This window comes from Procambarus clarkii, chromosome 35 (assembly GCF_040958095.1).
Source record: "Procambarus clarkii isolate CNS0578487 chromosome 35, FALCON_Pclarkii_2.0, whole genome shotgun sequence".
Classification (NCBI taxonomy): Eukaryota; Metazoa; Arthropoda; class Malacostraca; order Decapoda; family Cambaridae; genus Procambarus; species Procambarus clarkii.
The window spans coordinates 16,332,477-16,348,181 of record NC_091184.1 but is presented as its reverse complement, the minus strand read 5'-3'; the positions used below and the strand labels follow the sequence as shown (position 1 = coordinate 16,348,181).

Here is a 15,705-nt window from a genome sequence, read left to right as displayed (position 1 = left end):
GTACGCTGATCCCTCCAATAAGCTATATTTCACATGTCTCAAACCAATCCTAAATGATTGGATGAACTGAATGATTGGATTTGAAAGGATAAACTGACTTTATAAAAAAGATGAAGCAGATCAGTGTAGCCTTCACACTGTCTTAGAAAACTTCACTCTTGGAATACTCAGTTGTGTGTTTATGTAAAAATAAAAATAAAATAAAATAAAATAAAATAAATAAAATAAAATAAAATGTTTATTTAGGTAAGGTACATACATACAATAAATTTTTACAAAGATTGGTTGACTTATAGGTAGAGCTCGTACATACAATGCCTAAAGCCACTATTACGCAAAGCGTTTCGGGCATGATAAACTTAAATGACAAGCTTAATACTAATTGAGCATAATGAGTAGAATGAAAACAAGAAATGAAAACATAGCTGAAAAAGCAGCACAAATACAATTATGTCGACAAACAGCGCTCTTTAAAAAAAACAGACATTGGTTGACAATAGAGGGGTAAGGTAGGTTACAGGGAATTTATTAGGTATAGCTTCGTTTTTATCGTAAACTGGTTGAGAGAGGAACAGTCTTTAACATGGTTGGGAAGGTCATTCCACATTCTGGGCCCCTTGATTTGTAGAGCATTTCTAGTTTGATTAAGTCGTACTCTAGGAATATCAAAACTGTATTTATTTCTGATGTGGTGCTCATGGGTTCTGTTACAACCTTCTATGAAGCTTTTGAGATCAGGATTGGCATTATAGTTTAGTGTTTTATATATGTATAATACACATGAGAGAATGTGCAGTGGCTTAATGTCTAACATATTCAGAGATTTGAGTAGGGGTACCGTATTACCGTACCGTACCGTATGTATTAACACGATGTACTGGAAGGGGTGAGAATAGCTTGAGCTACCTCATCCCTTTGTGTGTATTTTACCTCAATAAACTTATTTCAATTTCAATTTCAGAAGAATCGTTCATCCTCATCATGCAAAGCTTCATGCTAATTTGGACTACAATTCTATGTATCTGCCCCTGGAAAAAGTTGACTTTGGTTACGAATTTTCAACACTTCGGGTCACTAACAGACAAAACAATTTTATAACCCAGGAAAAGTTTCAAAATATTAAAGAAAGATGCGATAATTTTTTAATGAAAGCTTGCAAATAGTTTCTTTCTCGTATTCTAAGTAATGTTGAAACTTTAAAAAGGGTGAAAAATCTGTTACCTATCATATGCCTTAGCCACACACGGCCACTATTTTCAGAACTTCCATAAGTATTAGCTGACCAATCTAAGCTTCGTGAAATTGAAAGTCAGTGGCGCCTACTGTTAACCATTGACTGGTCCAACATTTGTGAGGGACAAATTCCAACATCTGGAGCGTCATTTTAGACCAAGACAATAACTGTCAAGAACGCTGCTGGCGATCCCATACTGATTGAACTCGCTGAGTTTGCATTGAAAATATACAGCTTGCAAATCAGTAATGCCCTGGTTGAACGGATATTTTCAAGAGTAACGTCTGTGAAAACTAAACTGAGAAATCGAATGGGACTTGAGCTTTTGACATCAATCTTGACATCAATCTTTGACATCAATCTTGACATCAATCTTTGACATCAATCTTGACATCAATCTTTGACATCAATCTTTGACATCAATCTTGAGAATCAAAACATATCTTGAAGAAAATGTAACTTGTTGCTCGTCATTTGAATCACTCATGTCAATTCTTAAATATGTCTGCAATATACAAGAACGAGGTTGTGGATGCAGATCAAGATCTTGATAATCTTCAACTGTAAAGACGTGGAAGGACTCCACACCCATTAGGCTTCAAACAGTAAATATTGGTAAGTTATCCTATTATCATATTGGTTAAATATATTAACTATATATTTCAGTTTATTTCTCAGTTTAGTGAAGCATAATGGGTGTATATATATATGTGCAGAGAAAATATTAATAAAACAATTAAAATCTTTGATGTACTCTATATATCAAAATAGATTACTTTAAAACCCGTATCAATCACTAAACAAAAAATTGGGCTACTCTTATGATACAAATTCGCTACTTTTAGAGCGTCAGCTCTCTACTTTCAGCAACACATTCATAAGGGAGACATCTGCCGTCATGCAGGGTGCATTCGCACCTCCACAGATCTCCAGTATCAGCTCTTGATACTGGTAATGGCTTAAAAGGGCCACCACTTACGGGCTATTCATGCCCGTGCCACCTTTTGGGTGGCTTAATCTTCATCAATCAATTACTTTCAGCAACTTGACTCTGGCAACCTGGCGTGTTTAAAAGGCGGGCCACCAGACACTTGTCAACCACAACACACTGAGCCGCCCCGAGGGAAGGTTTACGCTGCACCAGTAATACTCTACTAGCCAACAGTGCAAGTCCTCTCTTTCTACAGTAACGTTGAGTTGTGAGTGTTAGAAGATGTCAGTGATGGTGGTAGGTGTGAGGGCCGGGCGCGTGGTGTCAGCAGGAGCCAGACACAAGCACACACTCTCTGCAGGTAAGAACCTCTTATATCACCGTGTTGTTATCTGTTATAACTTACCTGTTCGTCCTTCTGTAAGTTGTGTATGTATAGGTGTGTCATTTTGCGTTATATCGTGCAAGGGGGACACAATGAGGTCATCCAAGGGTCGGTTAACACCAGCCTGACAACAAGAGAAGGTGACCCTGACCAACCTTGGGGACCGGATGGTCACGAGTTATTTCACATTACTCTGTATGATAAACATTGTGTGGTAGAAGAGTGGATTGTTTAGGTGCAGATTGTTCTAATGAGTCTAAATAGTTTAGTCTGAATTATGGCTGTACACTATATTAATGTTCTTGAGAGGAAGCAAGCAAGGTGAAGGAAATGGTCAGATCGTACACACGTTTCAACAAACTAAACTTATTTTGGTTGACTTCCCGGCCCTTCCTCTTGGTGTCCCGGAGTCAGGGCCGGGAAGATTGATAGTTGAATCCATCATTTAACTTTCAGTGAATCATGGGTCCTGACTCAAAGGTGCTTTTTATCGATCTGCTGCAAGGTAATGTTAACTTGGTTGTCAAGATGAGTATTATTATTCCCACATGTAAGGTCCTGCATTTGTCTATATTAAAGAGCATTTGCCAGTCTTCTGATCATGTGTAGAGATCGTGTAGGTCTCTTTGTGAGGCTTCAATATAATTTGTTGATATTGAATTATATAAATTAATTTAAGAATTAATTTTTCTGCAAGCACATAAAAGGTAGAATGTAAAAGGAACATGCACGACTTTGTAAAAATTAGAAAGCATGTACCTGATTTTTTTTTTAAATGTTAATAAAAATACAAATTACTGTATATGAATTATATATGTTGCTGAAAATTGCTGTAGTAAATGTTCCAAGTTGTGATCTTAAAATTATTCAGTAGCATTATAATCTCAATGTGTGCAAGAGAAGTGTTTACCTGTTTGCCGGAGAGCCACTAACACTAATGGACTCGACAAGGACAGGAAGCCGGCGGCTTGTTCAAGGTCCTCTCCCCATTTGTCTATCTTTTTCATTTGTACTTTAAAAGTTAACATTTTTTGGAGTTTTGGCATTTATGGCTTTGGTGGGTAGGTGGTTCCATGCCTTAATAACCCTGCTGGTGAAAAAGCATCTCCCGTTCTCGGTCTTACATTATGGCTTGTTGAGCTTGTAACCCTTGTTCCTTACAACTGACCTTTCGGAAAAAACAAATTTGCAGATCAACATCCTTCAAATTGTTCAGTATTTTAATCATCATGTCTCCAAGGGATGTTCATCCCTGGAAGACTTCAAGGTCTACCCTTGCTGTAAAACAGTTAACATTCACATTCTGTAATCCTTGTGAACCTGATAACAGCTTCTAAACTTCTTGCTGGCCTTTTTCTCCCAACTGCTAGCAGTAAAATGAATTGAACACTTGTTCATTAAAGACTTGATTGATTAAGCCACCCAAAAGGTGGCACGGGCATGAATAGCCCGTAAGTGGTGGCTCTTTTGAGCCATTACCAGTATCAATAGATGATACTGGAGATCTGTGGAGGTACGACTGCACCCTGCGTGACGGGAGATGTCTCCCTCATTAAAAGAGGTGGCCCGTCAATATACTGCATGAAATGGACAAACAAATAACATAATAAAATAAAGAAAACTTGAACCAGCACTTGATCACAGATAACATAAATTGTAATAAATTAATCACTGTATACCAGACCTAAAATTGTCAGATTTATAACGCCCAGCAAAACAATCTACTTAACTTCAGCAGCTGACACATCCTATCTCTCACAACTAACCACTCCACTGGTGGAGTCACTCCCCCTTACTAACTTGGAGAGGCACTCCTATGCAATTTCGCCAACCTATTGTATTCTAACAAAACGGTAATCCTTACTAACTCGGTGACACTGCCATACACTATTTGACAGAGTATTAAATACCTTAATATGTTTATGATAATACTTCCTAAAAGAGTCAGGATTCTCGGCCTCTGTATGCACACAATGTGTAATTTATTTACTAGGCTTCTGGTATTTGTGTAGAAGCAGTTTAAACACCTGACATTGTTCCTAGGGACATGTAAGATTGCTCCTGCATACTATTATTCCATACATACTATAGATATTGTGCCTGCTTGTCGACAAATCTATAGGGTTAGGTCTGCCTGACTGGGTGAATCCTCTCCTCCATCCACTGTCATGATCACCTGCCCAATCCTTGTTTTTAACTTTGTCTGTACAGTACTTTGTCTGTACTGGCCTGTGTGTAACTCCTTTAGTTTGTCTCGGTTCTTTGTTCTTTTGCTGTTCAACTGTGAAGTCTGGGGATGTGTTTGGCCGAGAAGCTATTTGAACTGTAGGATAAAAATATAGGATGACATACTAGGCGAGGTAGCAAGATTAAAATTTTTTGGGCCAATTTGTAAAGTAGTAGTATGGTGGGTACAGTAAGAGTATAATGAATAGAAGAGTGGTATGAAAGGTGAAGAATATAATGAAAGTAGGAATGTTGTGGGGTAATATTCTACTCCCAGTTGTGACAAATGGAATTTAAACTTTCTTATGGAGAGGGGTAGTGCTAAAGACTACAAGCTATGGTAATTATGATTTTGAGAGTTGGCTGGTATAAGCATGTGGCATGGTTATGGTAGTGAAGTAGAGTATAACATGGTGTTGGGGGGGGGGATGAATTGTGGAGCAAGTGAAAAGTGCAATACACCGTGGTGGTAAGAACATGGTAAAATACCTTAGGATCATTTACCAATGGTAAATAAGGGTGAAATATGGTAAAGGATCATACAGTAGGCAGACGACAGTTGTTTAGAAGGGAACAGTGGAAAGGTTTATGGAAAAAAAAGGGCAGAGACCTTTAATAGAGTGAAAGGTTTGAGGAACTTCTGCTAGCATGCTCTAGCAGAAGTTCCTGGATAGGGTTTCGGAATTCTTCTACTCCTCGAGCCAGGCCTGGGGCCAGGCTCTAGATGTGTGCAGCATTTATTAGTCAGGTTAAGCTTTAATGGGTCTGGCCAAAAATTGAACGAGTATGGCTTTAAGGGGACCACGACAATCCATTATATTTTCTAACATATACCCATCATATAATAAATGTTTGTGCAAAGAATGAGTGTCTATACATCTAGTGGGATGTAACATTGAAGATTTCCTTTACCAGAACAACAGCAGCAGTAACAGCAGCAACCACCACAGCAAAAGATGCACCAAGCAGCGAGTGGAATGACCAGTTTTCAACCATCACACATACCCATGCCAGCAAACGTAGAGGAGCTTCAGGCGTCGGAAAAGGTACAGTATGTTGAAGACATGGGAGAATTTAAGGGTGTCATTCAATTAACTCGACAGATGTGAGAAGTACTGTATTTATAAAGACTACCCTATAAAAAGGATTACAATAGTTAATAGTATAAAAGATTGGCTAGTTTCTTTCAGCCATGTATGATTTTATAATATTGTTGAGAACTTTATAAAATAATCCACCTACTGAATTTCTTCTCCAAAATGCACATTTCTAAATGAAAGAAATTTGAATTGAAGTTTATTGAATCGAGAATATATAAAAATATGCCCGGTAACCACCCAATTTTCACATTGAACATTTGAAGGTACAGATTGACTTGGTAATTGGGGTTGTTCTGTATGTAATTTAAAATGCATCTTTGCACAGGAACACACCATATTGGCCTTTTTATACCCGTGTATCACTTCACAACATAAAGTACATTTGTGCTTGCCTATCAGTGTTTGGCTCTCTGACTACAAAGGGGATGCCCTGCCTACTAGCCTTGTTGTGCTGTACTTGTTGCATTATAGTTGAACTATTCTGACAATCGCATTCTTTGTCGAATCTGCTGTTAAAGTTGTGGATGGAGGTGGCTTCCACTTCATCTTCTCTCTGTGCATTTCACTTGTTGACAACCTGTATGAGTATTTCCATGCACTTTTTATTTTTGTTTACCAGCTTAAACTTGTCCTCTAATGTATAGTTAGAAAGGCTTGGTACTTTCTCCTGATAATTACATAATTACCTTGTCCTATTTTTTCTCATTTTAAAGAGGCTATCATTGTTCACCTTGTTTATTCCTTTCAGTATCTTGTATGTTGTGATCATATCTCCTCTGTTTCTTTTGTCCTCCTGGGTTATGAGGTAAAGCTCCTTCAACATATTCAAGCTTAAGCATCTTGGCTCTGGAACTAATCTTTTGCAAACCTTGACACTTTTTAAATTTTAGTTTTATTTGACAAGGTGTGTATTTCAGGCCAATGCTGCATATTCCAGCAGCAAAAGCTGTGTAGATTGCTTTGAAATAGTCCTGATTTAGGTTTCTAAGCTACTTACTAGTGTTCACCAGCATCCCATATGCTACCAAAGCCACCCTACCTTTGTGTGCCTCTGGTGATATTGTTGGACTCAAATTATATTCTCTCTCAAATCTTACTCGAATTCCTGTAGTTGCTTCCCATTTATGGTTATAAACATCTTCTGGTCTTTTCTCCTTTTCCCCATCCTCATTACCTTACACTTAGTGGGTTGAACTCCATCAACTACCAGTATGTTTTCCCACTCCTGGAGTTTGTAAAGGTCCTGCAACATTTTGCAGTTCTCTATTATTACATTCCTCATTAGCTTTACAGAATCTGCAAATAGCAGCATATATGAGCACACACACTCTTGAGTAGCTCATTAATACAAGTTAAGGACAGTAGTGGTCCCAGGACCAAGCCTTGGGGGATCCTACTTATTATATTTCTCCTGCTGGAGACCTTGCCTCTTGACGTTTTGCCTTCTGTCCTTCAGGTACTCCCTTACTTTGTTTAGTGCCTTCCCAATTACCCCAGCTGACATTTCCATCTTTTACGCCAGTCTTTTGTGTGGAACAACATCGAATGCTTTTGACAGTTTAGGAAAATGCATTCTACCCAGATTACATCTTTCCTGGGTAGATTTCAAATTCAATCAGGTTTGCTAGGCATGACTTCCTCCTCCTCAGTTCCATGCTGACATTTTGTTACTAAAAGTTTAGTCTTTCCAGGTGCTCACTATTCTCTTCTCGATTAGTCTCCAGCACTTTATATTTACTTGTTATTGACACTGGTCTGTAATTTAGTACCTCCTGTCTGTCCCCATTCTTGTTGTGCATTTCCTAATGCCTGAAAATTTGATTTGTAATATATAACATTTAATTACTGTACAACAGTCATTGTTTATTTGTATACCAATCATGTCACTTGAGGCCTAGTCCCACTTAACTAGAGTAAATGTCAAAAGTAATAATAATTATTGTAACGTTTTGGTATAATGCAAGCCTAGCATTCCAAAGTATCATAAAGTCTTTGTTTTTCACTTGAGCAAACCTAATGACCAATCACTAAAATTTCATTCACATACCTACAAAGCCCATGAAGCTTGTATTAGTTTGTCAACTACAGTATTAGTTGCCATTTAATTCTTCAGGTTACTTTTTCATTAGAAAGCCAACTCTCTCCTTACTCCTCTAATTCTCTTACTCCTGCTTTTATACTTCCACTTTTTATTCTCATGTGAACCTTGCACATTGAACATTTTTCTCTCTCTTAACTTTTAACCTTCCATTCTCATGGTTTTAAACTTATTTCCTTTGCATTTAACGAGGACAGAAAATGCCTACTGCAATTTTTGTGCCCAGGCAGGTCAAAGCCCTAGGTTCAAGGGTAATTTTCCCATATGGAAAGGTATATGCTTTCTGATAATTTTATTATTCAGCAATAAATTGAAGGAGAGGGGGGAAAAATAGGTTTATGAATAACATAGGAACTGTGCTGTGCTGTAATTGAATAAAAGTACAGGTATTTGGTAATTTTCTTTCTCTTTTGCAGGCACGTTTCTCTCCTCGTCGCAACAGAGATGTTTCTTCACAGTTGAACCAAGTGGGCAGCTTGTTTAGCTCAGGGTTCATGGGCAACCAAGGGTCTCAGAGTGCCTACAACCGTGGAACACTGCCTGTTGACTCTCACGTTGATGTTTATGATGCACGCATCACAGTTTCTTTGTCTTCGGTGAGTTTGATTTATACCTAAAGTAAGATCCTTATTGTATATAATAATCATTCCTTAGACACCACATAGAACTGAACCATGTAGTAAGTATTTATATTTTAAGAGTCCTTGTTTGAAAGTTTATTTTTGGGAAAGTTAAGAAAGTTATACACAACATAATGATGCAGTAAGGCATCTCTGTGAAGCTTTTTTTTGTTTTTTAATAAGTTATTTAAAATTCAAAAATATTTAAAGGATAAATACTACATGGTAAATTGGGCACCACTCCTCATTTCCTTAAATGTGAATATCCTTGTATTACTTTGGTACACCACAACCAGGCATATGCAAATGCCTTTGGGAAAAGACCTATTTGGATGCAGACGAGTCAAAAGATTTGGGTGGTACTGGTTTAACATTTTTTTAATTTAATATTCATAAATGTTCATGTACATTTATTGTACTTTAGTTTAGCTAATGAGCCATGCTAATTTAGGTTATAAAAACTACATAGTGGGTATCCATTATCTATATGGTGTAATGGAATGATGAGTAGGTGAACTGCATATCGCTTGCTACACAATTCTTGTGACCTTTGAGAGCATAGTGTAACAGATATTCTGAGTGGCAAAATGTAAGCTCAGGAAAATAAAAAATACAATTAAACTAAGGTTTTCATACTGGTGATATGAAATGCCCAAGGGTAATTATTTATACTTGAGTGAAACATTAAGTATAAATGGTTAAGTATAGTGATACTTAACCTAAAAATGTGCTTATGATGAATCCAGAAATGTGTCACAAAAAATAAAATGCAGTTAACCTGCAAAATTGGTCCTGGGTTCGATTCCTTGGCAGTGTGGTGTTTGGGCTCATTTTGGGAATTAGTGTTGGAGGTTGCATTCTGGGATATGTTAGTAGGGTTATATGGACTTTTACACAAGTCAAACGGGTTTCTGTTCCCAATAATGTTAAATGGTGATTTTCCCTTACATTATTTAATATTTTACCTAATTATTATTTATCTTTTACCATCTCTTAACTTAAATATAGACACTTGTTTCACACTGGTTCTGGTTGGAATACCTCCCACTTGCACAAATTTTGCACAGCATTGCATATTGATCTTGACCCACAAAAATTTCTCTAGCTTCTCGTGCATATTTCACTTCATACACTTCTTTCTTCACATAATCAAATCACTCCAGTTTATCACCTTCCCTTCACCTCCATGTATGACTCGATGCCCACAAGGCATTTGAGAGGAACAAACTTGTCTCTGAACACACCCACCAAGACATCCACATTGCCTTTTAAGCCTTGCACACCCTCACTTTCCAACCACTACTTTGCATCCATTCACCACTTGAATGAAGCATGAAATACTTGTTGACCAAACAACACAATAGAAAGTGAAGGGATGACGACGTTTCGGTCCGTCCCGGACCATTCTCAAAGCGATTGTGATGAGGCAAAGGCAATAAATAGGCGAGAGAGAGGTGAGAAGAAAATCTTAGAGGAAGAAAAAGAAAGGTAAAAGTTATGAAAGGTAATGTGTAATAAAGGGGATAGGAATAGGAATGAGAAAGGGATCGTAAGAGAAAACATGAGACAGAAAAAGGAAAGAGAAAGATAAATGGAAGGGTAAGCTTACGTTAGGTCATGTTTGTTAAAACGTTTCCTTCACCACCTTCCCTCATCACAATAGACTTGAGAATGGTCCAGGACGGACCGAAACGTCGTCGTCCCTTCACCTTCTATTGTGTGGTCTGGTCAACATACTTTAGCCACGTTATTGTGACTCATCGCCTGCATAGAGAAAACTGTATTTTCATTCTGGTTTAATTAAATTTTTTTTATCTTTTCAGGTGATGCAAACAAATGTCCCCAAGCCTTATGGAATTTCAGGGAAGGCCCCAGTTCATCTAAACATGCTTGGTGGTCAGTGGGCCCAGGATGACAAGTATGTCTCTGGTGACCTCCTCGACCACCACCACTCTACCATCATCTTGAAGAAAAACCCAGGTACTGCCCTCATAACCTTTGGCAGTTTGGGACTCGGATTCCTCGTGAAGCGTGTTGCTCTGTTAAAACTGAGTGGACTTGATTATAGAGGTCTGGAGACTGTGTGTGGCAACAGTAGAATAGACTATTTAAACAGTCGACGGTTTTCTTCATGTGCTAACAATGTGTGTACCCCTGTTCTGTGTACCCATATGTTGAGGTGAGAGATTGCCTTTGCACCCAGGCCTCATCTTCTTCGGTGAAGGGCACGAGATTTATCTTGCAGACAGTTTTTCATTTCGGTGCTTGACAAAAAGGGCGAAGCACATTACAAACCTCCAAAACTGTGCTGCAGGTAGTATGTCCTGTTGCTTTGCAATGTGTAGCAGCACCTTGGAACTGTGTAGTGCTCTTCCTGGGCAGTAGGCTTTCATGGCATTTTACTGTGTTCTGGTGCTTTATAGTGCATCTTGGAAACTCGTTACTTTTTTTTTTTTCTCCTGCATTTCTGCAAGTTTTGTGTTTTCTTTCATTGGCTGGCTCTCTGCTGGTGCCTTCCTTCCCATCTCGCCTTCTTTTTTTCCTATGTCCCTAGTATTGTGGTGTTGGGCACTGGACATAGGTTCTCTTCTGGCCTCTTATAATTTGGTCCTCCCCTCTGTTCCCATTTGTTGCGTGTCGTGTGCATTACTGGATGACCTCTTTTGAATCTTGGCTTGTGTTGGTGGTAGAAACCTTATTTTAGTAACCATTTGATTTTAGTATTCAGTGTGGATCTGTTGGAATTTGAACGAAACTGCAAATTTGTGCATGCAAATTTGTGCATACAAGTGTGTGCGCGCCCCAGTCTGTGTATCCCCATTCCATGAGGACGGTGCTGTGCATCATCTTGGATTGACTATGTACCAATGGGTGTCACGTTCAGTTTTCTCTGTTCCAGATTCTTCTCTTGGCCCTCCTTGGTGTCCCAACTTGGTTCCTTTCCTTGTCTTTCTCCTCGCTTAGGATTTTGGGTGTCTGTATCTTATGGCTTCCTGGGCAGCTTTCTGATCCTAGTGTTGTTTCATGGCCAAATTGATTCACAGTACTATAGGGGAGTATGTTTTCATAGGTCTCTCTCTCTCTCTCTCTCTCTCTCTCTCTCTCTCTCTCTCTCTCTCTCTCTCTCTCTCTCTCTCTCTCTCTCTCTCTCTCTCTCTCTCTCTCTCTCTCTAAGTACATTATTTGTTCCTTTGCTTATTTTTTTCTTATGGCCTTGTCTGGTCAAGTGGCTTATTCTGACTGTTACTACATCCTATAATGGCACCTTGGTGGTGCCACTATGGCTTAGCTTTACCCCTCAATTTTTTATTTCTCCATTAATAAAATTTGTTAGCCACCTTCAGCTTTGGTTTCATCCAGGGACAACCTTACTTTCTTATGGCCAGTTCAGCCCTGGCTCCTGATTTCGGTGTGTGCCAGCTCCCATGTTCCTTATTTTTATTTCTTTACATGGCTCAGCAATTTATGCTCTTCACCATTGCATCATATATAATTGCTGATTCCAGTACTGATTCCAGGACTGATTCCAGTCCAGTATAATTCTTCCAGTACTGACATTAAGGACTATCTTACAGGTAACTATCCACAGTCTCTGTACCTAAAGCCTATTAACTCCACTGACGTCAATGAGATAATCCTTTCCCTTAAAACCAAGTCTGGTGCCCTTGAGGAGATACCAACTTTAATTTACAAAAAAGCCTCCAGATCTTTAGCCCCTGCTATTGCTTTGCTCTTCAACAAGTCACTTGAACTCCAAACCTTTCCAGATATTCTAAAAAAAGCGAGAGTAACGCCTGTCCACAAATGTGGTGACCCCACAGATGTTAACAACTACAGACCTATATCAATCCTGCCAAACTTGTCAAAAATTTTTGAAAAACTTATATACAAGCAGCTTTACTCATATCTAGCCAAACTCAATATACTTAGCCCTTGCCAATATGGCTTCAGACCCAAAAAAGCACTAACGATGCACTTATTAGTATGCTTAACTCGATTCATACAGCTCTTGATAAAAAGGAGTTCCCTGTTGGTTTATTTGTGGACCTGCGTAAAGCTTTTGATACTGTCAACCACCATAACCTTCTTCTTAAATTACATCATTATGGAGTCAGAGGACACTCCCTACAATACCTCGAGTCCTACCTTACTGACAGGCTCCAATATGTTTCTGTGAATAATACAATTTCTCCCACCCTACCCATCAACATTGGTGTCCCTCAGGGCAGCATACTTGGCCCTCTCCTCTTTCTCATCTACATTAATGACCTTCCAAATGCCTCCCAACACCTCAAACCAATTCTATTTGCTGACGACACAACCTTCATTTACTCCAGTCCTGACCCTCTTGCTCTAAATGCCACAGTAAATACTGAGCTAAATAAAGTCCATCTTTGGCTAACTGCCAATAAACTCACCCTTAACATTGACAAAACCTTCTATATTCTGTTTGGCAATAAATCCTCTAGTCTTATAAATCTCAAAATAAACAATACCCAAATTTGTAACAAATTAGATGGCAAATTCCTTGGCATTCTCATTGACCACAAGCTGAATTTCCAGGGACACATTCTAAATATATCAAAAAAAGTTTCAAAAACTGTGGGCATTCTTTCTAAGATCAGATATTATGTACCACGCCCTGCCCTGGTGACTCTCTATTACTCCCTTATCTATCCTTATCTCAACTATGGTATTTGTGCTTGGGGTTCTACTACCCAAAATCACTTACGTCCTCTAATTACCCAACACAAAGCCGCTATTAGAACAATATCCAACTCTGGCCCCAGACATCACTCGGTACCCCTACTCAAATCTCTTAATATGTTAGATATTAAGTCACTGCACATTCTCTCATGTGTATTATACATATATAAAACGCTAAACTATAATGCCAATCCTGATCTTAAAAGCTTCATAGAAGGTTGTAACAGAACCCATGAGCACCACACCAGAAATAAATACAGTTTTGATATTCCTAGAGTACGTCTTAATCAAACTAGAAATGCTCTGCAAATCAAGGGGCCCAGAATGTGGAATGACCTTCCCAACCATGTTAAAGACTGTACCTTTCTCAACCAGTTTAAGATAAAAACTAAACACTACCTAATAAATTCCCTGTAATCTACCTCACTCCTCTATTGTCAACCCATGTCTGTTATTTTCTTCTTTTTTTTTTAATCAACACTGTTTGTCAACCTATTGTATTTGTGCTGCTTTTTCAGTCATGTTCCCCTTTTTTTTTATCTTTATTTGTATTTGTTCTCAACACCTTTTATTCTTTATGCTCAATTAGTATTAAGTTCTAGATATTAATGTTTTTCTTGCCCGAAACGCATTGCGTAATAGTGGCTTTAGGCATTGTATGTACTAGCTCTATCTATATATCAATCCATTAATGTAACATCACTTGTATGTATATACCTTACCTGAATAAACATCTGAATCTGAATCTGCTTTGGTAGAGCTACATCTTGATTTTTGGCTAGATTTTTCTAGTTGTCTTTGAAGCTTGGCAGCCTTTTTAAAAAAGCAAATCATTGCTGTGTGCTGTTGATGCCCACTTGGGCATTTGATAACGTGCCTGTCCTTCGTCGTGGACAATTCAGATTCGTGCCTCTTTAGATGGTTAGTTTTTTCATTAGTACATTGTTCAAACTTTCAGGCAAGTACGTTTACTAGCTTTCTGGTCTTGGCTTGTTTTATCAGGAGATGCTTTTGTGCATTTCCTTCTTGTTTTATGCTTGGAATGAGAAGACTTTGTTCAGGCTCGATGCATTCAGTTACAACCATGAACAGTTATCTTCAGGCTTCTCAGAGTACAGTACTGTACTACTTTTGAGCTCTTCCTGATACATTTTGATGACATGTGGCATTGTGTAAAAGGAATCCTTATGGGTGACACACACATTGGTTGAATTTTAGTGTAATGTTATGAAGTGAAGCTAAAGAATTTGATTTTATTTCAGTTTGTAAAGATATTGGTAAAAAAAAAAGTTTCTATGTATAGCATCAGTAAAACCACTTGTTCACCATCTACTTTAAAATAGTCTGTTAGCCGAGTTGTTGGTTCAGTGTGGTTCCACTGGCACACTGCTGCTTAGTGCTATATAAAATACATTGTGTACAAGATTGTGTGTAATATTTTCTGACAGGCTACAACAGCAGAATTTAGAATGAATTAAAATTCTTAATATACTTGATGTACAGTATTTTCTCCATTTTTTTTCCTTGTACTCCATACTTCAAAGCATAGACTTAGTCTGCCTTTCGTGTAAAATCTATTGTGTTAGAACATGTTAACGGTGGAGCTAGGCTGGGTGGCAGCTGTTTGTACTAGTCTTGACCTTAATATTGGACCTGTTTATTTAATTTATTTTTTCTTTATTTTCAGTGGAGTAGATATGACGGGGTTGATAAAGAGTTTAGGCATCAACATAGGAAGGGTGACCGAGGGAGCTGCTGCTGCTGTGGGTTGTGAAACTTCGGCCTCCATAGCAACTGCACCAGAGGAAGCTCTTGGCGAGGTTGCAGCCACAGAAAGTCTTCAACGGGGAGACGTGGCAGAGGCTGTTGCCGCTGAAGTAGCTGGTAGTGCTAACAGTGTAAAAGTAAGTGCCGTAGATTTTAACACTGCGAGAGCAGCAGGGGCTGCCACATTTGTAGTGGCATATGCTGTGCATAAGGTGTTTGCTCCAGTACGTATAGCTATAACACTTACCGCCACTCCTTTTATTGTTAGACATCTACGAAAAACTGGATTTTTGAAACCACCCAAACCTAAAGCAAGTTAAGGCTTTAAAATTATAAATGCTGTTAAAAGCATTGGAATAATTCTTAATATTAATTTTTAGATTGAAATGGTCATTATTCTGATGAATTAGTAGGATATACAAAATATTGGCAAATTCTGTAGTCCTAAAATTGTAACAGTTGTAAACCTAATTTGCTCAAAAGATTTGCACATTAAATCTAAGGCTTATTGTCTCTTATTCATTAAAATAAGCCTTCATTACTTTTTTTTTTTTTTTTTTTTTTTTTTTTTTTTTTTTTTTTTTTTTTTTTTTTTTTTTGAGATATATACAAGAGTTGTTACATTCTTGTACAGCCA

General features: G+C 38.2%; 1 protein-coding gene across 1 annotated transcript; it reads left to right on the top strand.

Annotated features, from left to right (window-relative positions):
• The first annotated feature begins 1,703 nt into the window (after positions 1-1,703).
• LOC123768362 (uncharacterized) lies at positions 1,704-15,606 on the top strand. The gene is made up of 6 exons (XM_069336152.1): positions 1,704-1,849; positions 2,276-2,526; positions 5,692-5,822; positions 8,391-8,570; positions 10,418-10,574; positions 14,989-15,606. The coding sequence occupies exons 3-6, from the start codon at positions 5,733-5,735 to the stop codon at positions 14,994-14,996; spliced, it is 435 nt and encodes a 144-aa protein (XP_069192253.1). The 5' UTR covers positions 1,704-1,849; positions 2,276-2,526; positions 5,692-5,732; the 3' UTR covers positions 14,997-15,606.
• Positions 15,607-15,705: the final 99 nt, after the last annotated feature.

Excerpts from the sequence above, each read along its gene's own strand:
- LOC123768362 (XM_069336152.1), top strand. The coding sequence starts at position 5,733 with ATGCACCAAGCAGCGAGTGGAATGACCAGTTTTCAACCATCACACATA. Across the intron at positions 5,823-8,390 it reads AGCTTCAGGCGTCGGAAAAG|GCACGTTTCTCTCCTCGTCG; the intron begins GTACAGTATGTT and ends TCTCTTTTGCAG. Across the intron at positions 8,571-10,417 it reads TCACAGTTTCTTTGTCTTCG|GTGATGCAAACAAATGTCCC; the intron begins GTGAGTTTGATT and ends TTATCTTTTCAG.